Below are 25,608 nucleotides of genomic sequence, written 5' to 3' on the forward strand. Positions count from 1 at the left end.
TCACTAGTCTATGTGTTAAGTGAGTCGACCTTGAGGCTGATAGCTCTCCAGAACACAGTGGTTGGCATCACCCACTTCCCCTTCCTTGCAGCCTCTATTTCTCATGGGTTCTTTGTGCAGCCAGGTGTGTGGCGTCATGGCTCATGGCTGGTGGGGTCATGATTCAGCTTTTAGTGAAAGGAAAGTCCTTGCTGCCTCACTGTGCTTGTGCAAAGTACGGTGCCTTGTACTACTCAAGGGAGAAAGAGAAAGACTGGAAACTGTGGAGTGCAAAGCCCACATGTAAAAGCAGGTCTATCAGAAAGATGGAAACACTTGACGATGCGGGATAACCTGGCATAACTTGGGAACTCGTAAAGGCTATGGATCAACAGTACTTGGCATGGGGTGGGTGTTCAAGAAGGTTTTACTGACCAACGAATGGAAAAATGATGCCCTCCCCCCCCCCCAAAAAAAATGTGCAAGCTAGAGTATTCACATGTTCTTACTTCTTGGAAGATTTACTTACTTCTTCGACGGGTTTCTTGGAAGCTCCAAGTTCTTATTTTAGGAGCACACACACACATACTTTGATTGCATTGGAAAAAATTAAGAACAGAAATCCAGCTGTTGTTCACTCACCTTTTTACTTAGGTGGGGACCGTTAGCGCCCCCCAGCGCCTCTCTGCCCTGAGGGTGGCACTTGATACACATCTTGTTCCTGGGTCCCATGGCCGGTGGGGACTTGGTAAATTCCCTGATTTTGGTAGGAAGGAGGCACTTGGTAGATGGTGTCTCGAGGGGCGCCCTGTGGGTTTGGTATTTGATAGAGCTTCTGTTGGCCAAACGGCGGCGCCCCCAGTCCGGAAGTGGGCAGGTCCTGATTGGAGGAGGTCTCCTGCACCGGGCCAATCAGAAGCTTCACCCGGTTGCCCGGGGACAATGCCCTGCCGGCCGTGTAAGGAGCAGAGCCACCATCCCTCCAGTCCTCCTGTGTTCTGCTCGATGACAGTCAGGATGTCTCCCTTGCGGAAAGCCAGCTCCTCGGCACACTCCGGGACATTGTCGTACAAGGCTCGGGCCATAAGATTCTAGGTAGGAAAGAGAAGAGGAGGAACGCAGGTTAGCAGATGAACTGAGTCCCTGAAACACCTAGGCCCGTGCTCTTATGGAGAGGCAAACTTCCTGGAAAGAGGAGGATCTGAACAATAAGCTGTAAGGAGAAAAACAGATGGTGCAGACAAAAGACAGATCCATACGTACTGTGTCTGCCACCAATGACATCAGACCGCCTCCTCGGAAAAGCTCCGAACACCACCGAGTGCTGTGTTCCAGCAGCAGAGGCTGTGCCAAGGGAATTATAAGGAGCTCCGTGAAGGAGCTGGAGAGCAGTTCACTCTACAAAGCATTTTTCTTCCTTGCTTCAACCCAGCTGAAGGAAGAAAAATATATTCCAAGATATTCAAATGGACTACAACAGACATTTCGTTTTTTGGTTTTTTTTTTTAAGTATATTGGAGGTAAAGAGAGTCAAAGAACACCTCCCCCCACCCCCCACCCCAGACAAACAGCACAAATGGCGTTTATATCCACTGTTAAAATGGAAACAGAAGTATGCTGATCTCTGCCTTGGTAGGCCTTAACAATTCTTACTCTCAGTTGATCAACAGGTCCTTGGATACAGGGAGACTCTACAAGCGGGGGATGTTTCCACGATAATCCCGTGCGGAGTGCAGTGACGGTGGCCCACACCTCCAGACCCGAGCGTGTGGAGCTCCAAAGAGGCTGCCCCACGTGGGCAGGTAGAGGCCGCCCCGTCCTCTCCGGTGCTTTATTCCCACTTTTCCTGAGGGCCCCTCCTCACCCCGCCACTTTATTTGCTCCTCCTTGAATCTCACCATTCACATCGGAAAGGCTCTGCCCTCCCCTTTCATGGGCCCCAGACACTTTCTCTCTTTGTGTGAAGGCCCGTCTGCCACAGTACTGAGCAGACAGCCAAAGTAGGCATTCGGCGGGGAGCGGGTAGGCAGTACATGCCGACGTTCTTGGAAGCCTTTCAAAGGCTCAGCGATTTCATTTCTTGGCATCAGTCACGTCTCAGGGCATGAGGGTAGCCTTCCCCACCCAGATGCCGGCTCCTTCCCAGCACACACAGAGCCCTGGAACGTTGCAAATTCATCTCCAGCCATCGGAAAACTCAAAGCGGTCTCTTCAGTGCTTCACTAGACAGTCGGGATGCCCTCGATGTTGGGGTGATGACGATCGGCTGTGGGAGAAAAGACTGCCGATTGGATGGAGTGTGCTCTGATGACACACCCGTGGAATTTGGGGCTGTTGTTGCTTGGATTTCTGCCCCTGTGTTTTCTTCTCTAAAAATGTGGATTTGCTCTTTCAGCCTCCTGCTTTTCAGCCCTTCATCACTGACATGCACTCACCATCTCCCCCTGTACTAGGCCCCATAAACACAGGTCCTGTGCCGTGGGCTGTGCTACGTGAGGGGTCTGTCCCCTGCTCAGTGGTTGGGGAGGTTCCTACTTTTATTCTGTTAACCAAGCTCCTCTGAGTACAGTGCAACGGCTTAACCTGAGGGAAGGAGATGAAGCCCTGGAACTCAGTGCCCAGGAAGCCTGGTAATGCTCTTTAAGAATAAGACTGAAGTCCTTGTTCTTGACAGTTTTTTGATCCAGGAAGCCTATGATGTAGACAGGTGGGCAGAAAAGGGAAGTTAAAGGATACTGAGGGGTTTGTGTTCAGGTGAAAGTTGTACTTGGTATTTATATTCTAGGAAGCTTTGGGTTCCTTCTAACAAAAGTTCACACACATAAAAATAAAACACACAGCACCGTAACCTGACGTGAGGAGCCATTTTAGGATGAGTCCTAATCTTAAAATGTCTACGTTTCTCTTCTCCCATCTTGTGGGTGATCTGTCCTTGAAAGAAAACTCATTGAATTGAAGAAGACAAGACTCTTCCTCTGTACCTAAATGATGGGAAGGAAATTCAGTCTGTTCAGTTCAGTTCAGTCTCAGTCATGTCCGACTCTTTGTGACCCCATGGACCACAGCATGCCAGGCCTCCCTGTCCATCACCAACTCCCAGAGTTTACTCAGACTCATGTCCATTGAGTCGATGATGCCATTCAACCATCTCATCCTCTGTCTTCCCCTTCTCCTCTGAACTTCAATCTTTTCCAGCATCAGGGTCTTTTCGAATGAGTCAACTCTTCGCATCAGGTGGCCAAAGCTTCAACATCAGTCCTTCCAATGAACATTCAGGACTGATTTCCTTTAGGATGGACTGGATGGATCTCCTTGCTGTCCAAGGGACTCTGAAGAGTCTTTTCCAACACCACAGTTCAAAAGCATCAATTCTTCAGCACTCAGCTTTCTTTATAGTCCAGCTCTCACATCCATACATGAGTCCACCAAAACTGTCCTGAAGTGACAGAGCAGGGAGACAGCTGACCACTCTGGACTCTGTCCCCTTCTCCAGGGCCCATTCAAGGACTGGGAATGGCTGGCAAGGAGGCCCTGATGCCTCCTGACATCAGGAGTGACGGGGCTGGGACCAGATCTATGGGAGTTGAGGGTCCAGAGCTTGATACTGGTGATCAAGAAGGGAAAGAAAAGAAACAGAACAGGGACTTCCCAGTGGTCCAGTGGATAAGACTCGACCTTCCCATGCAGGCGGCCTGGTTTCCATCTCTGACTGGGCAACTAAGGTCCCCTATGTTGCTCGTGGCCAAAAACTAAAAACAAAAACAGAGAATACCAGAAGGGTGAAAGACCACAAACCTCATCAGCATACACGAGCTCCAGGCATCTGGAGTTGGGTCACAGCTGTGGAGCTCTGGGAGGCGCTGAAGCGGAGCCATGGACCACAACCAGCTCGAGGCGGATAGCAATCCCTGCACGAAAGCTAGTCTTGATGTTCTCTGTCTCTTGCCCCCGTGACCCTCCACCACCACCAGCTAAGCAGCATGTTCAGGTTTCCAGACAGGTCGCCAGAGCCGCTTCTCGTGGAAAACCCAGGGAGCTGCTTGTGGACGCACCGTGGGTGTCTTCGGACTAGCTCCTCCTCGTGCCCACAGAGACTGGGATTCAGGGAGTCCAGTGAGGCTGCTAGAGAGGCACCCACTGCCAGCCTGGTGCCTCAACACTGAGAGTTATTCTCAGCCTCGGCGCAACGGGAATAAGTAATTTAATACCTGCACGAGCTACAGGGAGCCAGCAGTCTCCCACACAGAGGGGTTACAGCTCCTTCAGAGGACCTTCAGAGGACACCTGGACCCGGCCTCCCTGTCCCAACAGGTGAGAAAACGCATCCGGGGAAGGGGACAGTCTATCATCTGCCTGAGGCCACACCGGTGGAGTCAGAGATCGGAACAGAACTGTGGTCTCTTGGCCCAGTTCTCCTTCCAGGACTCCAGGCCACCTTAGCTCTAGTTCATATTGTCCTCCAAACTGGGCTCCACTCCATTTTACAGTAAAGCTCTGAAGACGACGGTTCTTTTTGTCATGTCTAGGGAATAAGTCAATTCTTGGGGTTTGGGGGTCTTGGCTGTGTGACTTGGGCAGATTATTCCCCACAGCCTCTGCACCTGTAAAATGAGAATGAGGATAACATCCCTATGTCATGGATTTGCAGTGAGGATGAAATGAGTTCATTCAAGTCAAGTACTTGAACATCGTGGGAGCCTTGGGAAGCGATGATGACTGTTTAATGCATGATGGTGCTTTGATGGTGAGCCTCCTAGTAGGTTACCTCCTCAGTTCGCAATCAAGGGTTGGTCTCAGTCTAATGATGCTATTATATATACTTCTTTATACATCTGATGTTTCTCTTGCTCACAATTACACTTCAAGAGAACTGTATGTTGAAGCAGTATTTCTCTGAATTAAGAATGAGTTCTGGTCACTGCAACCTCTTGTTGAGTATTTGCCTACAAACAACAAAAGTGAAATCATTGGTTGATTCAAGAGACTTCCTGAGACAAAGTAAAATAATAATAATAAAAGTTTCCCAGGAGACTCAGTGGTAAAGAACCTGCCTGCCAATGCAGGAGACATGGGTTTAATCCCTGGGTCAGGAAGATCCCCTGGAGAAGGAAATGGTATTCCATTCCAGCATTCTTGCCTGGAAAACCCCACAGACAGAAGAGTCTGGTGGGTTACAGTCCACGGGGTCTCAAAGAGTCAGACACGACTTAGCGACTAAACAACAATGGTATTTCTGGAAAAATTTTATGAGGTTCCAGAAGAGTACCACCCATCAGAAAATGTGGAAAAACATGGGCAAAGAGGAGCTTGACTTTTGAAAACACTTGATATGTTGAGGCAAGAATTTAGTAAGAAGATAATAGCAAAATTAACTTCAACCAGAATAGGAACCATCTCATTCAAAAGTGCACAGGCAACTCACAGACAGGCAGGTAAAGAGTTAATTTCCCTGGCGAGGACAAGCTGGAGGGACCCCTTCTCTCAGTGGTTCCTTAAGGCCACAAAGTCAGAAGGTATCTCTGCATATCTCACAAAAACCCAGGCAAGACAGTTTGCCTGGTCAAGACCTACTGCTTCGCCCACTCTCCCTGGGATATTTATCTCCAGGGCAGGAAAGGTCAACACAGAAACACATCAGAGAAAGATAAGAGAGCTATGTAATTCTATATCCAGCTGGATGGTTGGCCTCCAGAGGCTGGCAGTTAGAAACGCAGCTAGAGCTTGGCAAAGCACCAACATAGTCGGGGCACAGAACTCGAAAGCCAGAAGAACATCAAACAATTACAGTCCAACTTGTTCACTTTACAAAGGAGAAAAACGAGGCCCCAGAAGTTAATGATTTGCCAAGTCACCTGGCAAGACGGTCAGAGAGCTGAGCTAAGAAGTCGGGCCTCTTGTCTCCAGCTCGAGAATTAGGATGGTATTTAATAAAGTCAGAGGCATGTGCTACAAAAGCTGTGGTTCTAATTAGGATGGGAAATCTGCATTTAGAGTCATAAATCCTATTTGAAGGACTCTAATCATCTCAGCTTGTGGCGCTGACCCCACCCTGGTCTTACTTGAAACTGTCCTGGGCTTCTGTGCTCCCCATCCTGGTTCTCCTTCTTCCCTTGAGCTCAAAACCAGTCATTTTCCTTCTCTTCCACAGGCCATTAAAAAAATTTTTTTAAGGTTTATTATTAATTTATTTAGCCACATAAATTTATTTAGCAGTGCGGCATGCAGGATCTTAGTTCCCTGACCAGGGGTTGAACCTGTACCCCGTGCAGAGGAAGTGCAGAGCCTTACCCCTCGACTGCCAGGCAAGCCCCTATTTTTTTCCGCCTATCATTTTAGTGGTCATGTTCCAAAAGGATCTCTCTTCTTTCTGAGCTCGCTCTCTACAGGACATCTCATTCATGCTGATGGCATTTAAACACCCAGGTGACACTCAGATCCACAGCTCCAGATATTCAGATCCAGCTCGATATTCCCTCTGCTCTCCAGTCCTGTACTTCCCATCGTCTAGTGAGTATCTTCACCTCACACCCAAGTGCCAAACCCCCCTTCTCCTGGTCTCTCTCAGTGAACAGCAGGCACATAGCTGCCCAAGACTGGAGCCTCAGAGGTTTGCTGAGTCACTCCACAACCCGAACCCCAATCAGCTGGGACCTGCTCGTCCTCCTCACTGCTGCTCCCCGCTCAGGCCACCAGCGACCTATTTTTGGTGGGAAGGGAAGAGAGGGCAGGTATGGCAACTGCTTCCCAACTGGTTTTCCTGCATTCAACTTCTTCCCACCTCCAAACTCATCTTCCACATCACCAGAAGAGTTCTCTTCCCAAAGTTGTTTCCCTTTCTAGTTCTTGGTGATAGCATTTCTTGAGATCAAACCAGTCAATCCTAAAGGAAACCAACCCTGAATACTTACTGGAAGGACTAGTGCTAAAGCTGAAGCTCCAATACTTTGGCCATCTGATTCAAAGAGCCAAGTCATTGGAAAAGACCCTGATGGTGGGAAAGATTGAAGGCAGGAGGAGAAGGGGACGACAGAGGATGAGATGGTTGGTTGGCATCATTGACTCAATGGACATAAGCTTGAGCAAACTCCAGGAGATAACGGAGGACAGGGGAGCCTGGCCTGCTGCAGTCCATGGGGTCAGAAAGAATCAGACATGACTCAGTGACTGAACAACAGACTTGTACCATCCCATTCAAGACCAAACTCCTTAAGTTCAGGGAGGCTGTTCTTCCTTGGGCATTTTCAGAACCAGTGTCTAAAGCAAAATACACACTCATTGTGTTTGCTAACTTGAAATGGACTCTCATTCTGGTTCTCTACAGAGAGGGTGAAATGGTTTTCTAGACATGTCTGCGAGGTATGCGGTGGAGATTTTCAAATGGACGTGGGGAGATGAACTAACAGGACCAGAAAGATAAACGGCGCGTCCAGGTCACTAAGCCTCAGGGCCAGAGAACGTGGGAGGCGGCCGGCAGGAAAGCGCCCGCCCCACCCTCTTAAAACAGGATGGGGTGCCTGCGTCTACTGCAGAAGCAAACAGGAAGGCCAAGAGGAGCCGGCCGTCCCCATCTGGTTAAGTACAATGGTCTCTGTGAGAGAGCCTTTCTCTCCCTTCAGTGCAGCAACCTACGTCTGGCGGTAGGTGACTGAGCACCATTCACGCTTGGCCAGAATGCTTGGCTTCTGTGATCCCCAGGTTCCCAGGCTGTGCCTGAGGACTGGGAAGAAGATGCCCGGGGGCATTACAGCAAGTACATGGAGCTCTGGACCACACTGGGTTTCCAGACCCGCTCTTGCCTGCCCTGCTACCAAAACGTCAAGAGAGCGCATTACTCCTACTGCCAGGGAAGTGATCTTCCAAATATGGGGAGGTGTGACTTATAATTTCCATGACCATTTATGCCATTCTCTGAAGAGAAGTGAGACACAATGGCTGGTGTGTCATCCTCCCTTCCCTCCCCCTACCCTGCCTGGACGGATCGCATCATCAATGGCCCAGCTTCCTCTTATTATTTGGCTTCGTTCTATATTTACCACGCAGGAGCTCCTGCCAAGGCCTCAGGCCGCCACATTCGCAACAACATGACTTTCCTGTGCCCAACCCCGCCCCCACCCCAAACTTTAGCCCTGGACTCCGGCAGGGACATGCATACAGAACAAAGGAGGAAACGGCCATGGTCAAGGAAATTGGTCCCCAAGGAAGTAGCTGGGGCATGAGCGTGAGCGAGGTCGGTCTCGGGACACACGGGAGAAGAGCAAGATGATCTGGTGTCTTTAGTCTGCCGACAAAAATCAGCTTAGGTCTTTTCCATTACAGTTTATTATGAGATTTTGAATATGGTGTCTTGTAATAACCTATAATGGAAAAGAATTTTAAAAAGAATACAGATACACACACTTATGTGTGTGTGTGTCCATGGGATTCTCCAGGCAAGAACACTGGAGTGGGTAGCCATTCCCTTCTCCAGGGGATCTTCCTGACCAACCCAGGTCTCCAGCATTGCAGGCATATTCTTTACCACCTGAGCCACCAGGGAAGCCCTGTATGATCCTGTGTATATATACAGCCTCCCGGTGGTGCTAGTGGTAAAGAACTTGTCTGCCAGCAGGAGACTCAGGAGTTGCCGGTTTGACCCCTGGGTTGGGAAGATCCCCTGGAGGAGGAAAGGGCAACCCACTCCAGAATCCGTGCCTGGAGAATTCCATGGACAGAGGAGCCTGGCAGACTACAGTCCATAGGGTTGCAAAAAGTCGGACACGACTGAAGCAAGTTAGCATGCATACAGGCATGTATATATGTGTATGTATATATATATATCTCCAAATCACTTTGCTGTAGAGCTGAAACCTAACGCAATGTTGTAAACCAACTCTACTTCAGTCAAAAAAAAAATCAGCTCCAGTCTGAGAGCCATCAAACCACTTTGGCTTCCTCCTGCTCTCATCTTTAGGATATAGTGGGACGTGAAATTTCCCCAAAGAAGGACACAGTCACGGTCCAAAACCCTGGATATCTGCAAGTGTCTGGGTTTTGATTCTTGGAATACTTGGTTTAGACCTGGATTCTTTCATCAGATGACATCTGGAATGTTGAATTTTTTAAAGAGCTGAATCCTCTGGAGATTAAGTAGTAGATACAAAGCTTTCAGGTTTAGGAGTCAGAAGACATGATGTAGAGCGCATCTAAGGTTTTTTTCTCAGCAATGTTTTTCCATTGCGACCTGACACACATTAGGTGCCCTGAACCAGCTGCAGAAGGGCAGTGTGACATCCCGCAAGGTGTCTAGGAATACTAGTCCCCAGTCGTGTTTCCTGACCTCTGGGGACAGTGTCCACCAAAGGTCCCTCTGCACCGGGACCAAATTTCAGCCAATGATTTACATATCCTGGAAAGTGCTTCTGAAGCCCTATGATGATCACAAAGCTCACACCAGTGTCTTGGACTCTCTCTGAATATTCATGTCTCTCTGAATATTCATTGGCCCCAAGTTCTCGCATCCTCTAAGATGTTAATTCCTGAATGGAAGGTGCTTTTAAAAAATGTGGCCTCGGGCACTCGTCTCCCAAAGGTGCTCTTTGACCTGCAGTGACCGGTGCGGCTGTGCCCCGGGCATGGTGGCCCGGGAGGTGCCCAGGTTTGGTTCCTTCCACGTTGGCCTGTTCCAGTTTGGTGAGGGATGGTTCAGAATCCAGCATGACTTTGTGGTTCACAGACCAGAGGGGCATTAGTTCTTGAGAGCCAGTGAGAAGACAGATCTGACACTCACTGCAAACCTGAATATTTTTAATTAATTTATTAATTTTTGGCTTCCCTGGCTCTTTGTTGCTGCACGTGGGCTTTCTCTAGTTGCGGAGAGCGGGGGCTACTCTTGGTTGCTGTGCTGGGGCTTCTCATTGTGGCGGCTTCTTTGGTTTCGGGGCACAGGTTCTGGGTGCATGGACTTCAGCAGTTGCAGCGTGCGGGCTCAGTAGCTGTAGCTCTCAGGCTTAGCTGTTCCGAGGCCTGTGGAATCTTCCCAGACCAGGGATCGAACCTGTGTTCCCTGCATTGGTGGGTGGATTCTTATCCACTGTGCCACCAGGGAAATCCCAACAAATCTGGGTGTTTGGATGTCAGAAGAATTTTTCTATGTAACTAGATTTTGTACCATGATATGGAGAGCAGAGTTGAGATTAAAGAAGTGGTTCTCCAAGTGCTGGCTTTCTGCCTGCCCTAGAACGAATGCTACATATTCACCCCTGATTTTTGAGGTTGATGCAGGACAGAAATATCCACACGCTGGGACCTGTTTATCAAGAAACCAACGGTGGCTGGGAGCAAACCCTCTGCTTCAAATAAGAAAAATGGCAAACAGGTTGTTGGGTGGTGTGGGTGTGTGTGCAAGTAAGTGTGTGACTTCATAGCCAACTTCTATTACTTCTTGGCTGGCTGTAGGGGATGGATTTGATTGCTGACATTAATTGAGAAACATAAATCAGCTTTTGCTCACAAGTTTGATGATATACATGTGTCTTTATGAGCTCAATTCTCGGCTCTTTTGTGGTTTGGGGATTTTTCTCGGGCAGCTCCTGAGGGTCTGAAAGAAGGTGGGAGAACACCCAGGTTTCTGTAGGTACTCAGAACCAGTAGTCACCCATGGCTTGACCAGACCCACCAGGCTAGAATTTTAGACTAAGAAGGGATCCCAGAGATCATTCTAGCCCAAGCTTCTTGTTTTACAGCCCAGAGGGTCTCCTATTAGATAAGCAGCAGAGCAGATCTAGTGTCTGGTTCCCCTCTTAATCTCGGATTTTTTTTTCCTGCTGGACTAGGGTGTGCTTCCTGAGAACCTTCTCCACCTTAGAATTGAGTACCATTGCTGTTAAGCCTCAGAATCTGTAAGCATTTGTCCCAGGTTGCCTGGTTTTGATAGATTTAAGCATAGTGTATTGGCAAAGGATCAAAACCACAGGGCAGGCACAAATGCTTTCCAGGGTCTGTCCCTAGATAAATCTGACAGGCGCCATATAATGATGATGGCCTGACACCCACTCACCCAAAAGATAGGTTTTATTAACAGCAAAACAACCATCTGGATTTCAGCCAACATTACAGTATTGGCACCGAATGACTTCTATTTGCCTGTCTAGACAAATCCCTCTAACATTCAGGTACTTGGGGAAGTGAAATGAAAATTAAGTCATAAAGGAGTAGGAGACTCTAGTCCACAAATATTACAATATAATTCCCCCCAACTGTATTATTTCCCAACAGTCAAAACACACAAGTTGTAACATCTAATAAAGCATATTTGAAAGAAGGGAAAGATCTTCCTATTTGCACATGCCCATCTATCTTATCTTCTTGCATCAATGTATGCAATCCCCAAGGTATGAGGTTATATCTAAATCCATGAATGCATATATGTACACATGCTACCAACCTTTGCCTTCCAGCCAGAACACAGCTGATGCAACTTGGGTGGCACCCCTCACTGGAACTCTTAGATGACTCCTGACCTAGGTTTGATGCCTGATTGTTATTCTCCTACTTAATTTCTGAAGTCCTCAAAGAGTTTAAAAAAAAATGGATTTGTATACTTGGCTGAGCGGTTATATACAATCACATACTGTCAGCACTGCATTTGCAGAGTTGTCTCAAGAAAGAATCTTTAGATGCTGGGAAACTAATCTTAGCTTCTCAGTTAGAAGAGAAAGGAGAGATGGCAGGAGCAAACAGAGGCGAAGAAGACCTCCAAACGAAACTGATGAAGCTGTTCAGTGGCCAGGGAAACAGACAAGCTCCTACGTGTATAAAGGATGCACTGGTTTATGAAAATAAAATAGTTTTCTTCAGAGTCCATTACTCATGAAGCATGCATTTAGAATGCATGGGCCTGGAAGAAAGCTATTGTACGCATTTTAATGTTATATATTGTATCTACAATAGGAAGATTATTAGGAAAAGGAAGCCAACAGAAGACTTCAGAGAGCTCGGCTGGCCTTAGAGATGGTCTGATGGTTTTACACGTGACCTTATGAGGCCCCATGCTTCTTAGTACCTTGTGGTATTCCCTTGAACAAAGCGGGGCTAAGTACGTAAGAGGGAGCTTCCTTTTGGTTACGAACTGTTACATGAAGCCCAACTTCAGTCATGATAAAATGATGGCAAACCGATCTATGGTTGTATTTTTGTGCTTCTATCACATAAAACCATTGAGGCAATTATTTTTAAGCAGAAGGAGGTCGGGGAGATTGCAGCAGTGATTTTTCACCAGCGGGGATTTTGTTCCCCAGGTGATACGTGGCCACGTTCAGAGACATTTTTGGTCATCACATTGTGTGCGCACGTGTGTGGATGTTACTGGTAGCTAGTGGTCAGAGGCCAAGGATGCTGCAATGCACAGAACAGTCCCCACAAGAAGGAATTATCCACCCTAAATGTCAGTAGGGCTGAGTGGGGGAAACCCTGACAGAAGGATGCATGAGACATTACTAAATCGATAGTCTAATCTCGGTCCTCATCTTGTCAGACTAATGACAATGAATCACTGCCTTTTGTGCCTCTGTTTCCCCATTTGCAAAATGGGGATAATGAACACGTTCTTTATAATAACATCAAGAGGAGTCATGAAATTATATATGCAAAACACTCTGATTTCTTCAGAAGAAAGGGTCTCTATAAAATCAAAGCACAGTTATGATTACTGCACTATTATGAGCTCATGAAATTGCATCTTAAGAACTGTACTCCTCCTTCTCAAAAAAAAAGAAAAAAATTCCTCCAGGGAAAGAAAAACCAGAATGATCTCATCGTGATTACACCTGCCACACCAAAAAACAGACACAGTTCAGAGAAGCTAAATTCTTTCCCTCCAGCAACGAAGTAAGCTGCGTCTGTAATTAAGATCTTAATAAGGGAGGGCGGGAGGCTGGATGCAGATGCCGCAGGCTCTGAAGCGCAGAGCCATCCTGCCAGGTTTCAACAAGAACAATGGAAACACAGCCCCACTCACTGCTTCATGCTCTCTCAGGAGTCCTCTGCACGGTCTGTATTTCAAAGGGTCTTGCCTTCATTTTTTCACTTCCACAAGGAGAAAGAAAAGGACCCTCTTATTTACAAGTAAATGTGTGTGTGCTCAGTCGCCAAGTTGTGCTGACTCTTCGTGACCCCAAGGACTGCAGCACTCCAGGCTTCCCTGTCCCTCACCATCTCCTGGAGTAAAATGTGATGTTGTAGATATTATTTAGAAGTAAATTATGAAAGGTGTGCCAGAATCCACTTTAGAAAAAAAAGCCCCTAGGCAATTTTCTGATAAAAAGCTGGAAAAAGTCAGATAGAAAGCTGACCTAAGGCAAAAGGGATAATGCCCTGGACAGCCGATTGATCTTGGGAGCAGCCTGTGTTTAGTGTCCCTAAGCACCACGTGTAAACTTCCCAAGATGGTCCCTGTTTCAAATAGCCTTCCCGCGGTTAGACCATCTGTCCCATGTTGGGGTCTGTGAAACATGGATACATACCCACAGAAGGGAAATATATTTTAAACTAAAAGTAAAAGATAGACATCTAAGTATGTATCTTGTTAATGGATCTGCCTTGGTTGAATTTAGGATATAGGAGAAAAAAAGACAGGTACTGATAAGAGTCTTGGATTTAGTCAACGGACATGTTCTCTCATTGGCAAGGAATCGAGATCTGCTCCAAGGGCATCCAGGCCTCTGTGGGACTGTCGAGCCGTCCAACTTCACCGTGGACGCCCTGGGCTAACTGTGTCCTTATCATCCCTTTCCCGGTGCACTTAGCAGCTCTGAGTGGGAAAGGATGGAGAATCAGAGAAGAACACGGAAGGTCTATCCCAGAGGAGCACTCAGGGGAAAAGGGACTGGTTTTCTGCCAGTGTTGTTTTGATGGCCCTGAAGCAGTGCTGCTCGTCTCAGCCACATTTCCTGCTGACTCTAAGTCACGCCATGAATGACGAGCAACAACAAGCAAACAAACAAAATCCAGTGACAACAACAGACTCGTTGACAGATCACTGGCACGTCCTGTAAGGAGGCTGCAGAGCCTAGAAGTCCACTTCCCTGTCTCCACAGTGTGCTGGCTGGGCTGGCTAAGGCTACTCGGGGGCCGAGAGAGAGAAGTCCAGCTCATTCTTTCAGTAGAGTACAGAGCCTGGGAACAGAGACGCCTGAGGCCTGAGTCAGCCCCATCTTCTGTGGGAGTGAGGTGCTGAGTTCCGGGTAACACGCCGACTACCACAAGTCAGTGAGACTATGGCTAATTCACACAAGGGACAGCACTGGGTTTCCACATAACTAGAAGTTAGGAAAAATGCTGTCTAAATACACATTGCTTTACTTAAATAGAAAGATCTGGTTCAAATCTTAGCTGTATATGCTGTTTGGTGATCACAACTTAGAGTTTCTCAAATAATCCCCTCTCCCCAACACACACAACAAAGGGTAAAGGAAGGAATTAAACTTAAATTCAGAAGATGCTATTAAGCATTTTTGTGCCAAGCTTGCACTTTTACATATTCAGGGTTGCTCAATTTTTACTTCTGGTAAGTATAAACATCAACATTCCACATAAGGAACAACTTTGTAACATCTTATAACTATTACCTTGACATATTAGAAATACCAGGAGGAATTCTCATCTGCAATGTACATACCAAGATCTACAAAGAAATAAGATGTCTCCAAATCAGTAAACCCAGCCTTTGAATAGATCATGAACCACCTACCTAAATACCATTTGAAAGTGAAGTCTCTCAGTCGTGTCCGAATCTTTGTGACCCTGTGGACTGTAGCCCACCAGGCTCCTCCGTCCATGGGATTCTCCAGGCAAGAGTACTGGAGTGGGTTGCCATTTCCTTCTCCAGGGGATCTTTCCGACCCAGGGATCGAACCCAGGTCTCCCGCATTGCAGGCAGACACTTTAACCTCTGAGCCACCAGGGAAGCCCTAAATACCATTTAGCACAATTCATGTACTAAATTAATTGGGGAAGAGGCTGAGAGAAGGGACTAGTCATTTTTTTCTTTGTTTTAAAAAAGAATAAACTGGAATTTAGTGGTCCATGATGTGTGTGTGTGTTCTCAGCTGCTCAGTCGTGTCTGATTCTTTGTGGCCCCATGGACTGTAGTCCACCAGGCTCCTCTGTGCATGGGATTTCCCAGGCAAGAATAATGTAGTGGGTTGCCATTTCCTACCCCAGGAAATCTTCCTGACCCAGGGATCAAACCCTGGTCCCTTGTGTCTCCTGCATTGGCAGGCAAATTCTTTACCATTGAGCTACCTGGGAATCCCAGTCCATGATGAGACCTAAGCATATGTACACTCCACTGGCAGCTTTACTGGGTTGGCCCTAAAGTTCATTATATATGGAAGATATACGGAAAAACCCAAATGAACTTTTGGCCAACCCAATATTATCTCTATGACTAGTTGCCCCTCCCCAACCCCCACTTCAACCATGAAAAAATCACAGTCACAACTGCTCTTTCCAGTGCAAAGTGGAAAAGGTTACCAACGAAGCATTTATATTAAAATGAAAATTCCTCAGGAAGACAGTAATGAGTGAGAGTGAAAAAGCTGGCTTCAAACTCAACATTCAAAAACCTAAGATCACGGCATCCGGTACCATCACTTCATGGCAAATAGAACGGGAAACAATGACAGACTTTATTTTCTGGGGCTCCAAAATCACTGCAGATGGTGACTGCAGCCATGAAATTAAAAGACACTTGCTCCTTGGAAGAAAAGCTAGGACCAACCTAGATAGCATATTACAAAGCAGAGACACTACTTCGCCGACAAAGGTCCGTCTAGTCAAGGCTATGAGTCTTCCAGTCGTCATGTACGGATGTGAGAGCTGGACCTCAAAGAAAGCTGAGCGCCAAAGAATTGATGCTTTTGAACTGTGGTGTTGGCGAAGACTCTTGAGAGTCCCTTGGACTGCAAGGAGATCCAACCAGTCCATCCTAGAGGAAATCAGTCCTGAATATTCATTGGAAGGACTGATGCTGAAGCTGAAACTCCAATCCTTTGGCCACCTGATGCGAAGAACTGATTCACTGAAAAAGACTCTGATGCTGGGAAAGATTGAAGGCAGGAAGAGAAGAGGGTGACAGAGGAGATGGTTGAATGGCATCACTGACTCGATGGACATGAGTTTGAGCAAGCTCTGGGAGTTGGTGATGGACAAGGAAGCCTGGCATGTTGCAGTCCATGGGGTGGTAAAGAGTCGGAAATGACTGAGTGACTGAACTGAACTGTAATGTTCCCCAGGCATGTGGAGTCCTCCTTTACTAGTAAGAAATCCCGCAGGGAGATAACTGGAATGTTCAAAGTAAATAAGATGGAGGTGGGGTTGTTGACAAAGTATAAACGGTTTTTTTTTTTTTTTTTAGGGGACCCCTTTTCCATGCCCACGTTCTTTGCAATCATCCATTGCCTAGGTAACTGGTAGCTATTTTCTGCATTTTAAATTGAAAAGAGAGTATTTCTTCCCAGTGGCCCCATTTTGTTTATCTTGACAAGGAGGCTTGGTAATTAAGTCTATACGTTACTGGAGGGCTGGGATACCAAGGGCTGGGATTTCAAACTAATTTGTTTAGGTTCCTTTCTAGCGCTAAAGTGATCTAAAAACAGATCATCAGCATCTCTAACTTTATACCTCTGTCACTCTGACCCCAGAAGGATAAGAGATGTGCTTTATCCCGGGCCCTACTCACCTCCTGTATCAAATCCACCTTTGATTCTTTAGTCATGACTTTTCTCTTTTTTTCAGTAATATTTTTGTTATGGAAAAACAATTCTAGTGAAGGTTTTCTCTTACATTTTAACCTATATAGTGCGTCTATCAATATACCTATATATGAGTGTATTCTGAATATTTTATGTATCTTATAAATGCATCATAACATAGCTGCCATTTTTAAATGCCTACTATGTGCTAGAAACTGATGATTTTCAAATATTATATCCTTACAACTATCTAATGAGACAGGTATTATTACTCCCATTTTATAAATGAGGAAATGGAGGCTTGCCTAAAATTATACTGTTAAAAAGCAACAAAAGTGAGATTTAAAACAAAATCTATCTTCTTTCCAATAGGCCATATGGGGAAAACTCTTTTAATAGCTATTTGTGTATTTCATGTAATCCAACATTCAATTCAATGTTTGCTGAGTACCTACTATGAGCAAGGGCCTATAACCACAGGAATATCAAATCTTATTAATAACAATGAAGATACCAAAGCACTAATATATTAGCAAGTGGGGACACAGGTGTGTTGGTACACCCCTATGTCTGGCATTTGCATTTCTACAAGACACAGCCAGGCCCATGGAATATTTAATAGTACTCGATTATCTTAACATAGGAAATAGGGTTTCGACATAATCCAAGTTTTGAGTCCACACATCCTTTCAACATCTGTTGGGCATCTACTTATATAAGGAGGGCTGGGGCCTGCTAGAATTGTCTCTTTCCAGTGGAGCCATGGTAAACACCTCCCCATGGAAAATATCTCGCTTCAGCTTTACAACAATCCACGAGGCCAGATCAACCCTAGTTTGGTGGTGGTGGTGCGCATTCCCTCAGCCTATCCGACTCTTTGCAACTCTATGCACTGTAGCCTGCCAGGCTCCTCTGTCCATGGTGATTTCCCAGGCAAGAATACTGGAGTGGGTTGCCATTTCCTCCTCCAGGGATCTTCCTGACCCAGGGATTGAACCTGAATCTCCTGCATTTCAGGCAGATTCTTTACCGCTGAGCCACCCTACAGATAAGAAAGCTGAGGCTCACAGAGCTTAACTTACCCAAGGTTACAGAGCATCGAGTCACAGGAAACAGAAATGCCTTTCACCAGACCCCATGCTCTACCTTGCCTCTACTGCAAGAACACCTAAGACCAAGTCCCCGTCCAGGCCACAACACACAACAGATCCTGGATCATACTTTTTATTCAAGGACTTGCCTACCAATCTGCCTCTACACACAGATAAAGGGTGAGTCTCTCATATCAAGTGGGGCTTACCTGAAGCTGGAAAGCCCCAGTGGGCAGCCTGGGTGAGTTCCAGGTATCATTTAGATAGTAATTTTATTGAAAGGGGTTAATGAGTAAGGCAGTGCTAACAGAGTAGGGCAGAGGTGAAAAACAGAAAGCCTATTGTAGAGATGATAGGAGATAAAGGTTTAGGCTTCTGATTGTTGTATAGAGTGGATGGATGAGGAGACTTGACTTCTAGCAAGTACCGACGAACCAAGTCACACAAGCACAAAGAGACAGGAGCCAATGAATGGGAGCAGCAAGGGGCCACGATTTTCCACAGCAGACTCAGAAGAGGGGAGGAAGACAGGGGTACAGAGAGCGCTTTAAGTATGTCACGTCTGTGTGGGTGGGGGGAGGCCAGCCCGGAGCAGTCTGGTACTGGAGAAGTATAATGGATGCTTGAATGAAAAAAATGAGAGACGATGAGGTCATTAAGGGCACAAAAGGGGAGGGCATTGGCAAAGAGGCTTGAAAAGTAGAGAGGAAGTTTCTTTAGAAGTGGGGGGCAGGGGTGCAGACAGGAAGCCGCTGATGAGTTCTTAGAAGAGGACCCATGTACACCCCAGCAAAGAAGGGGCGCTTAAGGAATCTGTTACGTGCATCTTGCACACTTGGTGCTCTCAGAACACCTTCAGTCTCGTAAAGACTTTGGTCTCCAAGTAGGTAAGTCATTTAGCTCTGAAAATGGGCTTGCTCAATCAGTGAAACAATACATAAGAAAACGGTTAATTTTTTTCAAAGCATCTTTTGTTGCTTTGAAAGCTCAGATGGGATTTAAAAAAGACGCAGGGGCAGGGTATGCAATACACCATTCAGAAGCGTATAAAACATTTTAAATCAAAATGGCAAAGCCAGGAAAGAATCAGGAATTACATATAGACTAAGTAAATATGCTGACTAAATGGAAGACACTCGGATCACATCTTCTCCAGCCACTCTGAGAAAATAAAAACATTTCCAAAGTCCCCTGGAAAGCTCTTCTTTAGTGCGCACTTCCTGCTTTCCCTAACCTACCTTACCCATGTTCAGTCAGAACCCAAGAATCTGGACTTCAGAATGTAGTTTTCTTATTTGTAGTTTAAGCTTCATCTGTAATTTTCTTCAATCAAAACATTCAAGAATGAATTTGTTGAATGGCAGACTAGATAAATAATTTAGAGTTTCAGTGTAGGCACACAGGATACAGAAATTTGGCCAAGCCACAAAAGCTGCTCAGCTATTAGAGATCAAACAGGCCAGGCCTGTGGGGCACTTACCAGGCCTGGGCCTGCACAAAGTGGGCGGGGCCTCTGCTCAAACACAGCTGTGCATCCACCTCTCAATTACCCTCCTGGCAGAAAGTAGCAACAACCCACCCCCAGACCCTCAGGAGGGAGGCCTTCACTGAGCAGGCCATGGCCACTGAGGCATTGCCCCCTCACCCACCTCCAGTATTTCAGCACATGCTGTGTATATTCAAAGGAGCTTGGGGAAAATTCTTAATAAATGAAGCCCCCATAATTTACTGATTAGAGAACTCCAGAGGGCATCCTTTAAAGAGCAATGGAACCTTAAGTGCATATGAGAGTAACTGCTCCCTTCCTATGAACAAATTAAAACACATAGAATGTAACCAAAATAGACGATATAGGCTGGCTCCCCGCAAAATTCACCAAAGTAATAGCTTCTAATAGCTTGCATTCCACGGTGCTCAAGATGACTGTAAACGCATAGCTGGCTGACTTGGAACTGTGTGTAAGTTCAAAATGGGTGGAGGCTTGGTTGTTGTCTAGTTATGATCCCCGAAGCAGCCAAACCAGATAATCTGGTAAAAAAAAAAATCTTATAGTGACTGGATTATAAATCTCTCAGTGAGCATTTTTAAGTCTTGACTGAGCTAAATTTATTTTGTTTAGAGCAACAGAGTATCTAAAAGCTAATTCCCAATTCCAGGGTTTTACAATCTAATAATTATCTGGTTTTACTACCTAAGTGGCTTCAATGAAGTAACTGCCAGACATTCATTTCACTTTGCTTTGTAGAGGCACAGTCTTAAAAAAAAAAAAAAAAAAACCTATTCTGCAGGGATACTTTGAATGACATAGAATCTTGAGCTACATGGGAGAGGGAAAAACAGTCACACAGGACATTTTAGGAAGTCACAGATAGTTCTTTCTTTAATAGTTGTTTAAAGTCACAAGCTCTGGGGCCAGATCACCTTGGTTCAAATTCCAGCTCTACTACTTTCCAGCTGCGTGGTTTGGGATAAATTACCTAGCCTCCCTGAGCCACAATTTCCATATCTGAAAATGAATATAAAGTATTAACACTACCTCATGGAGTTAATTGGGAAAGCTAAATATGACAATCTTGTATTGTCATGGTGAGTCTTAAAAACTGTTATTTATCATTCCTCTACCTTTGTGTCATCTCCTCTACTTATAATAACAAAATCTTCTCCTGAAACAGTCCATTATTAACTAGAGAGAAAATAGGCTTTATAAGAAAGGGAAAGTAGATTGCTTCAGCTATTGGTTCCGTTTATAGTCACCACAAGGTGTCAATCTGTCATTTGGTTAGCTGGGGAAGTCAGAAGTTTTGCTGGTGAAGATGCCCACAAGCTAATAAAAATCATATCTTTACAGCATTTGGCAGGGTGTTTGATGCTGGGAAGACCCAGCAGAGAGGCAGGGTTTCCCCATGAATGCCAACCACAGCTCACATCATCAGCTGCCATGATGTTTTCTTTCCACAAAATAAAACTAAACATGATGAGGTCACTGAATAAAAGAGACTTTAGACTTTTTGTCACTTTCCAGGTTGCAGTACTCTATGTTAAAAACAGCCATTTATGCTTTCCAATAATAAATGCAGGAACACATTTTCTCTCCCACAGCACCCCCCGCTCCCCCCCCGCCAAGGCTTTTACGAATCTAAAGACATTTAGAGTAGGAAGAGGAGGGCAAAGATTCACTGAAGGCTAAATAATACCTGGGGACTTAACATTAGTGATAGACTATCATTGTTCTAAATAAAGAAACTGCGTAAATACCAGTGAACCATATCAAGAATGAGAGCTTTCCTGCCAGGTAGAAGGATCTGCCTCCGGTTGTATCCTAACGTCAAAAATACTAAGAATCTTCAGGATTATCCAGCTCTCTGATCTTTCCTATTGAGGCAGAAAATGGAAAGCTGATAGTTGTGATAACTGATACCCCTGCCTTCAGAGGGTTCTAACCTTTTCAAGGAGAACTATAACTCATGCATCACAATAGATACTTTCAACAGTTAGATTTAGAGCTATTGAACATGATTTATAGCTTTTGAATAAAAGGCTTATCATGGAGGTTAGCCAGTGGCTATCAGCCAGGACTGAGGATTTACAGCCTCACATTTAAAAAAGGATGAGCCAGAAGCTAGATATTCAGAAAGAAGGCAAAGCAATCCTGCAGGTTAGACAGGTAATTCAAATTGCCAATCCCCAAGCATAAACACCTTGCCAAAACGCATTTCAATAGCGGAATGTTTGTTTAAACCTGCTAATGTAACAATAATGCTCAGTCTCTTTCTCAGTCCTGTGGGACTCATTGCGACCCTTTGGACTGCAGCCCTCCAGGCTCCTCTGTCCATGGGATCTTCCCAACCCAGTGATTGACCCTGCGTCTCTAGGACTTGTCTATTCCAGAACAGAAGTTAAGTGTTCATCCTCCAAGGAAAATTCACTTTCAATTCCTTGCAGTCAGCTCTGAATAGGGGTCTCTGGAAGCTGCTAGCCTGGTTAGAAGGAGGCAATTTAGATAAAATAGTATATTCTAAATAAGCTATAATCCTTTTGCCAGCAATAAACACACAAATGCATGGGAAAACAAGCTGCTGAGCGTCCCAGCACTCAGAATTTTGAGTTTCGGAGACAATAAACTGGCTGGAGCCTTCAGACCCTCTGTCCATTCAAACGCCATGAAAGTGTTTCCAAGAAATAGCATATACTCAGTTGGTTCTGAATCCAACATCCTTTATGGGTATCAAAATCCTCCATCATCAGCTGTATAATAGTACCTGGAGACTTTAACTTCTCCCACTAAAATTATATATGGCAAACTGCTTCCCAAAGCGAACGCTTTAATGCAAAGGATGAAAACTGCTTGAAAATAGCCAGCCTGAGAGACTCAGCACTTTTGATTCTTCTCTTACTACGGCTCCGGGGGGTGGGGGCAGTGGAGGCTAGGCCCCGGGAGCCGGGAGTCCTGAGCCCAGGCGAGCTCCCCTTGGAGTTAGACGCTCTCCGGTCTGCAGTGACTGCCATACCCCGGCGCCAAGACCTAGACTGACGCCGGGAACTTGCAGCGGGGGTGGATTGGGCGCGCTGCGAGCTCCCGGCGTAGGTCTCAGAGGCTGGATCTCTGCCTGCCTGCTTGTCTGGCAACCCGGTGACCCATCTCAGAACCCCTCTGGGGGCACAGCAGAGGAGTTGTCACAGTGGTGGACACACACAAATACAGAGAAACCTTCTGCAGAAGTCACTCTCTTACCTTATACTTCATCTTGGCAGCGGTAAACTGAGCCGTTTTCCTGCACTAGTGAGACTGCATTAAGCACCGGCGAGCCCGCCCCTCCATCGAGCGCTGGGCTTAAACGCAAGCGGGGACCGCCGAGCTTCGGGCCGCTTGTCCACGCCGCGCGGACCTCCGGCGCCGTTCAGCACGCCCAGCCTCTGAGCTCACTGTTTTCGTCCGGGCCGGCAGAGCACGGAGCTCGTTTGCATACCGCCTCGCCATTGGCTCGCGGGCCAAGGTAACGCGGACGCCCCGCTCACCCCGAAATCCTGGAAACTGACAAAGAACTTGCAATGCGACCATTTATTTTTACATTGTCGGAGAGGGTGGAAAAGAAACTCCGGAACCTTCCCGGAACCTTACCAAACCTTATACTTCATCTACCCCGAACCTCTACCAAAACCCTGGGAAGAGGAGATGAACTATTTTGAATTTTTTTTAGTTTAATCCAAATTTTAAAGAAATGGAATTCACAAAGCAGTCTGACAGCCGTGCGTCCTGTGACCTAGCAACTCCTTCATAAATCCATTTCATTCCAAAGCCATTCACCTCACAAGCTCTACATGAAACGAACTCAGGGAACAAAAGGTTTTCTGTCTCCGGGGGCCCCTTTTTACTAACTACCCCTGCTGATATCTCTCTCTCTCCCTTTCTCTCCTCCCTCCCCTTCCTTTTGTGGCTGTTTGCTTTTTGTGTGTTTGTTCTTTTCAGTGTTCAAAGTACTTGCAGTGTCAGTCTGCAAGGCGACAGAATACAATTCTCCCTCAGTGAAAGGGAATTCTGAAGCTGGGCATCAGGGATTCCCTGGTTGGCTTCTCACCGGGGCCTCGGAGAGCTGAGGGGTCAGCCGCATTCAGAGACCTCCTCTGGCTTTGCAGAGGATAAAGCTTAGCTGTGACCTCTCGGATGGGGCTGGCCAGTGTGCCCGCCCCATACATCATCACTGTTCACCAAGTACTGCGTTCTTTGATGGCTGGCATTTCTATTTCCAGCTTTGAACACTGCAGTTTTTCCTTCTGACCTCTCTCCTGAAGATGACCCATTAACCCACCAACACTTATTATCTGGGGAACAACGACAAAAAAAATGCCTGCTGTTTGAGAAGGCTGGTTAAAAAGACCAGTCTTCTCTCACTGACGCACGGAACATTTGGTTCAGCTTCATGCTTACGCACGGAACATTTGGTTCAGCTTCATGCTTTCTATAGAGAGAAAGATCACCCAGGAGAGGACAGAAATGGCCACCTTCAGCAACTCTTATGAGGCGGTGGACCGGTGAGGGGAAAATTCCTTTTCATGGGACCTCAGGATTGAGACTTGGTGAATACAGACAATGGCTATCCCTGAAAGGGATGGATTCCAACCAGACTACATGACTCTGATGGAAAAACTCAACCCTTTAGTTTTTTTTTTTTTTTCCTGACCGGGTTGGATCAGAATCAGTTTGATTTTTTTCCTTCCCAATTCCCAGTGGATTAAAATTCTACTTTTATGAGCTAAGCAAAAAAGTACAGGAGAGGAGCTGTCCTACAAAAGGGGTTTCCGGACATAGGGCTCACAGCTCAGACCACAGTTTAAATAAGACACCTATTCCCTGGACAGGACCCACCCACCCCTGACCCGGCCCAGGTGGTCATGACAAGGTTGACTCACCGTTTTGGACCTTCACTAGGCCTCTTTCCCTCATTTAGCTTTAGAGGGAAAATGAGCCTGAGTGATTTTGCAAGGTCCTTCTGAACACACATTAAGCATGCGACATATGACGCTGCCATGGACAGAGGAGCCTGGTGGGCTATACGGCCCATGAGGTCATAAAGAGTCGGACACGATTGAGAGACTAAACAACACCGTACTGTCAACACACGGCAGGGACCTTCCTAACAGTCCTACAGACACGGAACAGTCGCTAGCTTGCCGGAAATGTTTCTTCTGGTGTCTGCCTGGATATGTCACAGGCCTTCTCATCTGTAAGATGACGAGTCTTTGGCCTCCAGGAGATCTAGATAACATTCCTCTGGCTTCCTCAGCAGTAAAGCCGAATCACCTTTTTTGTTTGGTGAGCATCATTGAATAGTGAACACGCTCTCACCTCATTTTAATGCTTTCAAACAGTTTCCCAAAGCATAGCTAGGGCTTTTTCATTCTCTGGGTAAAAAGCTTAACTCACCCCAAGTGGCTCTCCTGCTTTGCTACTTCTGTCCTATACAGAATATACCTGAAAACCTACCTGAAGTTCATTTCAAGGCGGTCTGCGTCACTGTCTTGTTAGTTACATGCACATAAAAAAGCACAAAGGTGTTACAGTCCGGTAAACATGTTAGAATCTCAACAAATCTCTACCTTGCTAATTTTGGTGTTCTGAAATGTAAAATAGAGAATAATACCAACCTGCTAGGGCTATAATGAGGATTAAATGATATCATGTGGATAAAAGTGAATAGTATTTAGCACATAGTAAAAACATTAGTTTTACTCTGAAATTAAAAGATGCTTGCTCCTTGGAAGAAACACTGTGACAAACCTGCTGCTGCTTCTGTTAAGTCACTTCAGTCGTGTCCGACTCTGTGCGACCCCATGGACTGCAGCCCACCAGGCTCCCGCCCCTGGGATTCTCCAGGCAAGAACACTGGAGTGGGCTGCCATTTCCTTCTCCAATGAATGAAAGTGAAAAGTGAAAGGGTAGTCGCTCAGTCATGTCCGACTTTTCGCCACCCCATGGACTGCAGCCTACCAGGCTCCTCCGTCCATGGGATTTTCCAGGCAAGAGTACTGGAGTGGGGTGCCATTGCCTTCTCCGGTGACAAACCTAGAGAGCGTATTAAAAAACAGAGACATCACTTTGCCTACCAAGTTCTGTCTAGTCAAAGCTATGGTTTTTCCAGTAGTCATGTATGGATGTCAGAATTGGATCATAAAGAAGGCTGAGTGCCAAAGAACTGATACTTTCAAACTGTGGTGTTGGAGAAGACTCTTGAGAGTCCCTTGGACTGCAAGGAGATCCAACCAGTCCATCCTAAAGGAGATCAGTCCTGAATATTCATTGGAAGGACTGA

General features: G+C 46.2%; 1 protein-coding gene across 1 annotated transcript in view; it reads right to left on the minus strand.

The window, feature by feature from the left end:
• The window catches only part of NEDD9 (neural precursor cell expressed, developmentally down-regulated 9), a 55,118-nt gene extending 31,982 nt beyond the window's left edge, over positions 1-23,136 (minus strand). Inside the window, 4 exon segments of the mRNA XM_005905493.3 lie at positions 622-660; positions 662-916; positions 918-1,070; positions 22,533-23,136. Coding sequence (XP_005905555.2) covers positions 622-660; positions 662-916; positions 918-1,070; positions 22,533-22,544 — 459 coding nt within the window. The 5' untranslated portion in view covers positions 22,545-23,136.
• Positions 23,137-25,608: the final 2,472 nt, after the last annotated feature.

Source organism: Bos mutus, chromosome 23, assembly GCF_027580195.1.
Source record: "Bos mutus isolate GX-2022 chromosome 23, NWIPB_WYAK_1.1, whole genome shotgun sequence".
Taxonomy (NCBI): domain Eukaryota; kingdom Metazoa; phylum Chordata; class Mammalia; order Artiodactyla; family Bovidae; genus Bos; species Bos mutus.